Source organism: Pipistrellus kuhlii, unplaced genomic scaffold (genome assembly GCF_014108245.1).
Source record: "Pipistrellus kuhlii isolate mPipKuh1 unplaced genomic scaffold, mPipKuh1.p scaffold_m20_p_2, whole genome shotgun sequence".
Taxonomy (NCBI): Eukaryota; Metazoa; Chordata; class Mammalia; order Chiroptera; family Vespertilionidae; genus Pipistrellus; species Pipistrellus kuhlii.
In genome coordinates, this window is record NW_023425515.1 from 48,219,335 (window position 1) to 48,227,934 (window position 8,600).

At 38.5% G+C, this 8,600-nt stretch overlaps 1 protein-coding gene and 1 long non-coding RNA gene across 2 annotated transcripts in view; both read left to right on the forward strand.

Moving 5' to 3' along the window:
- OSBPL11 (oxysterol binding protein like 11) overlaps positions 1-8,133 on the forward strand; it is a 76,684-nt gene extending 68,551 nt beyond the window's left edge. The window contains exons 12-13 of the mRNA XM_036447074.2: positions 563-716; positions 6,504-8,133. Coding sequence (XP_036302967.1) covers positions 563-716; positions 6,504-6,569 — 220 coding nt within the window. The 3' untranslated portion in view covers positions 6,570-8,133. The remainder of the gene's footprint in view (positions 1-562; positions 717-6,503) is intronic.
- Positions 3,434-5,122, forward strand: LOC118724149. The gene is made up of 3 exons (XR_004989496.2): positions 3,434-4,022; positions 4,142-4,147; positions 4,249-5,122. It is a non-coding gene; the product is annotated as an uncharacterized LOC118724149 (long non-coding RNA).
- Positions 8,134-8,600: the final 467 nt, after the last annotated feature.

Consider the following 8,600-nt stretch of genomic DNA (forward strand, 5'->3'; position numbering starts at 1 on the left):
AAATATGGCACTTCACAGAAAAAATTTGAAACTATTTGTTGCAAATAGTAAAATTTAAATGGAACAAACCTAAGTGTTCATCAGTGGATAAATAGAGAAGTGTGTGTATTTGTGTGTGTGTGTGTGTGTGTACATATATATAAGGAAATAGTATTCAGACATAAAAAAAAAATGAAGGAAATCCTGCCATTTGTGACAACATGGTTGGATCTTGAGGGCATTATGCTACGTGAAATAAACCACACAAAGACAAATACTGTATGATATCATTTGTATGTGGAATCCACGGCCAGGGAATGGGGGAGGGACACTACACTGTTGGTAAGAATATAAATTAGTTCAGGCAACATGGAAAGTAGCATGGATATTCTGCACAAAATTGATAACAGGACATTAACATCAGCAATGTGATATCAGTATTCTTATAACTCATAGGCATGAAATTATACATCTGATTTAGGAAATGTGATTTTTTTAAATTGCTGTTAATTTTGAGAGTATCAGTTCTCTTTACTATCTTTGTTTAAGAATGTTTGTGAAATGTGTGGTTTTCTGACTTCAGGCGATTGTGGAAAAATGTGACAGAGGCTCTGAGGGAATCTGAAATTGATGCGGCCACGGAGCATAAGCGCACCCTGGAAGAGCGCCAGAGGGCTGAGGAAAGGCATCGGGCTGAAACGGGCACACCCTGGAAAACCAAGTACTTTATTAAAGAGGTGTGTTCCCCTGTCTTCCCACCGAAACCTGTCTGCTTGGTGGGAACTTCAGCTTACTGAGCTTTCTTGGCTGTTATTACACACCTCCATTTCTGAAAATAGCCCAGCTTAAGCATTCCTAGAGAGGACGGGGGTTGGGGAGGAAGAGAGAGAGAGAGAGATCAAACTGTTATCTTGTTATCTCCAGTACACCTCCTAGCTGGGATCAAACTGGCAACCCCTTTGTGCACGGATGATGCCCAACCAACTACACCCACTACGCTAGAGTCCAGAGACCACATTTTAAGGAGACATGAGAAACTTAATTGGCTACACAAGGGATAGTGAAGTGACTAGAATTTTTGCAGCATTTGAGGAAAAAATAACGAAGTGAGTATTTAGCCTAAAAAATAGAAAATAAGGGCAATTCATTATCATTTTTCAAATATATCACATAGAACTTTTTTTACATATATTTTTATTGATTTCATAGAAGAAGGGAGAGGGAGAGTCAGAAATATCAATGATGAGAATCATTGATTGGCTGTTTCCATTATGCTCCCTACTAGTGATCGAGCCCACAACCTAGGCATGAGCCCTGACCGGGAATCGAACCAGTGAACCGGTTCATAGGTCCATGCTCAACCACTGAGCCACCTTGGCTGATCTCTCATTGAACCTTTTAATCAATTTTAGCAGCAGACTTGAGCTAAGCCCAAACTATCAGGAAGCACATTTTGAGTTTAACGTTAACACATTATATAACAATTTTTAAAAATCTGGTAAAGAGTGATTTTATGGTAATGTGATCTCCACCCCTAGTCCTATACAAGAGAATAGTATAATGCACTGTTTACAGTTAGACTAAATGATATCTGAAGTCTTTTCTAAATTTAAAGATTTTGTTTTGTTTATTTCTGGTAGGACTCAGAAAGGTGAATAATGAACCAGATCTGATATCAGGAAAAGTTTTCTTATCTATAGCCAATTCTAAGGACACACATTGATTTTAATGGTCCATAAGGATAGAATCTGGAAAAAGTAGCCGATACCGGTTTGGCTCAGTGAATAGAGCGTTGGTCTGCGGACTGAAAGGTCCCAGGTTCGATTCCGGTCAAGGGCATGTACATTGGTTGTGGGCACATCCCCAGTAGGGGTTGTGCAGGAGGCAGCTGGTCAATGTTTCTCTCTCATCGATGTTTCTAGCTCTCTATCCCTCTCCCTTCCTCTCTGTCAAAAATCAATAAAATATACTTTTTTTTAAAAAAAATCTGGAGCCGAAACCGGTTTGGCTCAGTGGTAGAACGTCAGTCTGCGGGACTGAAGGGTCCCGGGTTCAATTCCGGTCAAGGGCATGTACCTTGGTTGCGGGCACATCCCCTGTAGGGGGTGTGCAAGAGGCAGTTGGTCGATGTTTCTCTCTCATCGACGTTTCTAGCTCTTTATCTCTCTCCCTTTCTTTCTGTAAAAAATCAATAAAATATACTTTTTTAAAAAGAATAAATCCTTTAATTACTATTCAAATTCTAATCTGGTAACCTTGGACTTTTATTTCATTTCAAGCTCATTAAGAAAGCAGATGTACCAGAAATAGATTCTAGAGAGAAAAATTTATAAGGCAGGACTGCTGTAAATCATTAAAAATGAACTCTGGGGCTAAAAACAAAGACACAATCATTGGGATTTTAAAATATAGACTCCTTGTTTCTTGCATATATACTTGATTCTTTTCAATAATTCTTTAAAAAAAAATTATCCTCTAGATATCCTTTCCATTGATTTCCAGAGAGAGTAGGAAGGAGGAGGGGGAAAGAGTGAGAGAAACATTGACAGGAGAGAGATAAATTAATTGGTTGCCTCCCGCGCACACATTACCACCACCCCCCCCCCACGGGGCTGGGAAACCTGCAACCAAGGTATGTATGTGCCCTTAATCACAGGCTGCCACTCCAACCATTGTACCAAATTGGCCAGGGCTCAATTCTTTATTTGACAGATATAATTAAGAGACTATCACTTAAATCTTTTATTACATTTTGCTGTGTTGGATAGACAAATGTAGAAAGTGATGGTAAGATATGGTGATTATCTAATAAAATAGTATAAGTTACTACCTGATAGTATGAATAGTGATTTTCAATTGGTGTGCTGCAAAAACTTTTAAAACATGCAGTACCTGCCTATTTAGTCAGGGACACTGACCCCTTTTCCTTTAGATTGTCAATTAAAATAATGACAATAGCCAACACAAACAGTGTCTTGAAACATAAATATATAGATCATATAATATAGTTGCATCTTACTGGTTATGTCACATAATAAGGTTATCTCTGATTGGTTAATTCTTAATACCAGAAATCCTATTTATATACAAGCATAGACACTTGATTTTTTAAAAAAAGTCACTTTGGAGCCGAAACCAGTTTGGTTCAATGGATAGAGCGTCGGCTTGGGGATTGAAGGGTCCCATGTTCGATTCCGGTCAAGGGCATGTACCTTGGTTGTGGGCACATCCCCAGTAGGGGGTGTGCAAGAGGCCTTGATCGATGACTCTCTCATTGATGTTTCTAACTCTCTCTCCCTTCCTCTCTGTACAAAATCAATAAAATATATTTTTTTATTTAAAATATATATATTTTTTTAAAATCACTTTGGAGCAAAAAAGGGTAAGTAGTTACTATGGTTATCATTGTAAATCAATCAAAATTATAACTAGTATTTTTGTTTTTTGTCAGAATGGCAAAGACATTTTTGGTGCTGCAGAATTTTAGTAATTCGTTTGTGTGTACCATGAGATGAAAAAGGTTGAAATTGCTGTGATGACACTGTAGATTAGATGCTGACTCGGGTTTGGGCCCCTTTGGGTGGTGTGGTATTAGCAGGGCTTCCTACATGTTGTGCCATGGCACAGTATACAGCAGAAAGGTTCGATTTGTGTCATGTTAATTCTCTAAGTCCATGGACAGCCAGGTTGCATTCTCTGTGCATCTGGACCATAATGTGTGCCGTCACATCTGAATAGCACTGTGGGCACAAATGAGGCTGATGATGGCAACTAGCTGAAATTGTTTGGTACCACACAGTTCATAGCACATTTGGAGCTGTTGTCCTTGTGTATGGCCCTTTGTTAAGAAGTATCATATGTATATGGCCCTTTGCTATTGAAAGTTGATTTTGTCCCCCCTGTGGTCCTAATAGAACGTTAAGCATGCCATTTAGATGTTTCATAAAGCCTGAGAAGGAAGCAAGGGCTTTTCTACTTGTTCTGTACTTTCCTTGTTGCTCTCAGACTGGTTATAGACCAGGGAGGAGTTGATCTTAATTAGAGTAAAGAATAGAGCCGAGACTGGTTTGGCTCAATGGACAGAGCGTCGGCTTGGGGACTCTAGGGGCCCGGGTTCGATTCCGGTCAAGGGCATGTACCTTGGTTGCGGGCACATCCCCAGTAGAGGGTGTGCAAGAGGCGGCTGATCTATGACTCTCTCATCGATGTTTCTAACTCTCTTTCTCTTTCTCTTCCTCTCTGTACAAAATCAATAAAATATATTTTTAGAGTAAAGAATAGAGTCAGTTGGTATAAGAGGAAGATAGAGTAACCTTAGAAAGTATAGAGGAACTTAAAGTGGTTCTAGATTCATTTAATTATACCCACCTTCTTTTCCTGACTATTTCTCACTGACATTTAATGTATGACGTCTTCCATTCCTTTTTATTTTACATGTCCAGCAGGATCTATTACTTGTGTCCTCTCAAGTGAATGTTTAACATTTCTTAAGTTGTATATAAAAGTAAGCAGGATGGCTATTATAGTACAGTAGGGCATATTAGAGTCAGATGGACTAAGTGTGAGCCCCAGCTCTCACTTGGATAGTTTATTTACCACTTAGAACCGCACTTTTCTCGTTGTAAAATGTGGGTAAATATATGGAAGCTGCACTGAAAAGCACTCTCGCCTTCCTTGGTAAAGTCGGGCAGTTCATTCCACTCCTCAGAGCCTCAGTTTCTTCATCTGTAAAATGAGATGGATGTTCAGATAGCATGTCTTAATTTCTAAACCTAGCCTTCTGTAATGTAGTTAGGTAGCCATGTCTTTTTCAAAGACAAATATAGGTGGTGAGGATAACAACCAGGTGATTTGCTCTAATAAACAACCTAATGGCTGCTGTTGTTAAAGAAAATTTATTCTGATACATTAAAAATGGCAAGGAAGACTTTATTCAAGACTATTGCAATAGAGTAGAGAGACTGAACTCAACTCTGAATATAAAACAAGTGGAATTTATAGCCAATGGGCAGGGCAAGGAAGTGGATGGAAAATTACTAAGAGGAACTTGTTTGGGTATCATGGATAGGGGAGGAAAAAGAGGCACTTGAGTAGATATTAAGGATGAGAGAAGAGGAGTTTGATTGGCTATTATTGTAGAATGAGGTGATTTGCACTAGCTGGTTTGGCTCAGGGATAGAGTGTCAGCCTATGAACTAAAAGGTCCCAGGTTCGATTCTGGCCAAGGGCACATGCTCAGGTTGAGGGCTCAGTCCCTGGGACAGGGGGGGGGGGGGGCCCGGGGGGGCCCGGGGGGCTTTGCAGGAGATAGATGATCAATGATTCTCTCTCGTCATTGATGTTTCGATTTCTCTCTCCCTCTCCCTTCCTCTCTGAAATCAATATATATATTTTTATTTATTTGTATTATTATTATTTTTTTTAATGCTCTACTTTAAAAAAATAAAGAAGAATGAGATGATTCTTGATAAACTGGTTTATCAGGATGTGCTTTTGCTAAAACTGGACTCAGCAGGCCAAGATGAGATTTAGTCAAGGAGAGAGTCCTTGTCACTACAAGCCAAATAATTGGTGGCCTTAAATCATTTTTGGAACAAGGTAGAATAAATATATAAAATATATTTTATTGATTTTTTTTTTTTTTTTTTTACAGAGAGGAAGGGAGAGGGATAGAGAGTTAGAAACAACAATGAGAGAAACATCGACCAGCTGCCTCTTGCACACCCCCTACTTGGGATGTGCCCACAACCAGGGTACAAGCTCTTGACCAGATTTGAATCTGTGACCTTTCAGTCCTCAGGCTGACGCTCTATCCACTGAGCCAAACCGGTTTCGGCTATAAAAATATTTTTAAAATATAAATAAATTTAAAGAGACATTGGGGTTAAGGACAGAGTTTCAAATCCTGCTGACATCTACTTCCATAAACACTGAACTCTACTCATAGCTTTTGGGACCTCTATTCTGCCCAGCTACCCCCTAGTATCATGCACTTGCTACAGCTCTCTTTTCCTCACTCGGTCTTCTCCTGTCTTTAGTTCAGTCTCTGGCTTTATCTCCTGGTGGTATCCTTCTATTCACAGGAACGAGGGGAAGCTAATGGGGTTGAGTCAGGAAAGAACTAGAAAACAATACGTAGATACTAGAGATGCCAGTTGAGATGGAGAGAACATGACCATTTATTCGTGCTCCTCCTGCTTCTGCCGCTCCGGGTGAGCCTCAATCTGAGCATTTGGGCAAAATGGGCAGAGTTACCACAGATGACTTCTGCAAAAGGAAGTGTTCGTAGGACACAAACTACATCCTCCTAGACCAGAATTTCTCACCCAATCCTAGCTAAGCCACAGGCATTGCTTTATGTCATAACTAACCACAGAGATTTTTCTTTTTCCTTTACAGAAACTCTTGTTTTTAAATGTGAGAAAAGTATGCGATTTCAATGAAGGTGTTGCTTCCAGTTTTGGTCACTGCTTCTGAAAATTTTAGAGGAATCGTTCTTTAATTTATTCTTCTACTTGTTTCAGGGAGATGGCTGGATTTATCACAGACCCCTTTGGAAAATAATTCCAACAACACAGCCAGCAGAGTGACACACACTAAGACTCGACCAAATGAAATTCTTCTGTTTACCCAAACCCAGAATGGAGTTATTGCACTGAGTGACCTACTTCCTGATTGCAGACTGAAACTAGCTAAACATGAATGTATCTATTAGGGCACCATAGAACTACAGCGAGACCAAAGTGTCGAAGAAGCACTATGGACCTCTCACCAACCTGTCCATGTGACGTGAGCAATATCATCTGAAAACCTTTCACCTGACTTGTTAGATGATTGATCTTTAACTACTTCCTGTTCCTAAAGCTAAAGTTGAATCCCCTGTTTTTGTATGGGGGCAGCAGATAAACACAACAGTGAAAAACTCAATGACTTTGATTTCTTTATAGTGAAAAGTGAAGTCTCTTTCAGAGTCTCTGCTTTGCTTTCTATCAATAACTTAAGTATTCATTACCCATAAACCAGGAGGAGGAGAAAGACGACCCAGAAGTGGATTCAAGCCATTGTGCCTGAAATCAGTGTTAAAAAATCAACCAGGTTGTACTAACAAGGCATTCTATTCCTTCAAAGAGACTGTGTGCTTGTGTCAGGATCTTATGCATTATCCACCTCTGTCGGAACTCTCTTTTGATTCAAATTATAACCATGGAGAACTTTTTCTTCTGAGCATTTTAATATACTTGAAAACAACATTGACTTGAAAAATTTCAGAACATTTTTCAATACCTAGTTTTATTAAATATTTCACTTGAGAGACAATTTTTTAAATGTGTTCATATCAATATGATGAGATTCTGGCCTTTCTCAAGAACTGAGGCATTAAAGAACAGCAGATATTAAGAAATAAAACTGTTACTTTTTTCCTTACCTTTTTTCCACTTGTAGGTTAATATACAGTATTATGTGTTACCCTCTGGATCATTATGCTTTATCTTACCTCTGTTCACTCAAAATTTTAAAACAACTGTTCATATTTGTCAATAATTCAAAAGTTATATATGTGACTGAGAACGTGTACAGTATGGTTTTATTTTCTTTTCAAGGAAACTCATGCTGAAGAAAGAGCACGAAATTAAAAGATATCAGGAAATTGTATCCAGGTACAAATCTTTTTAAATAAGTATTTTATTGAGGTTAAAGAATTTCTGGCAACTAAAAGGATAGTGCTAATTATAGCTTTCATCATTCATTCAAGTATTTATTGAGTACCTACTTACGGTGCTCAGTACTGGTTACTGCAGGCTACCTTAATTTTCCAGGAGTGGTGCCTTACTCTGTTCTTCCGATGTGGTCTTCCAATCAGTGTGTGTAGTGTATACCTGTTATTCACCAGCCATTGAAGGTGGCTGTATTTGTTGCATCATCATTAGAAATTTAAGCTTTGTGCTCTGATAAATTGTGTTTTATTGAAGGGGTTAATAGGACAAAAGCAGCAAAATAAATTTTTCAACAAATTGTAAATAATCGGTTTATGTACAACCATTTTAATGATCCCCTTGTTCATTTTTGCTGTGAAATGCACTGAAAAAAATCTCAAACCAAGTTATAGTTCATGTGTTGGGAAGATTGAAAAATAATAAAACTAGAGAACAATAATGCCTTTTGTCTGTTTTATGAATGGAGAGAAATAGGAATTTCATATTTTAGTGGTATTATTGCCCTGTTCCTTTGAAAGACATTGATTTTTCTCTTTAAATCTTCAGGAATCTCTTAGATAAAGGAGTAAATTTAATTAGCTTAAAATTCTTCTGAAAAACAGTACATTTACTAGTGAAATCTCCCATGTTATTGGACTGCACTCTTGGACAGGAGTGAAATCCTACTCTAGGGGAATAGTTTTACCTTGTCCCTCTCTTTGTTTTTTGTTGTTGTTGTCGTCCCTCTCTTGACATCCCCCTTCTTCCTAGACGCAGGACCGAGAGCGTGAGGAAGGAGAATGTCTACTTCCAGAAGCTGCACTTTGTCCCCCTGACAAGAGCTAGGGCTTTTTCTGTTTGTTGTTGTGTTGTGTTGTGTTTTGTTTTAACTACACCTTTTCTTTTTTTTTTTTTTTTTTTTTTTTT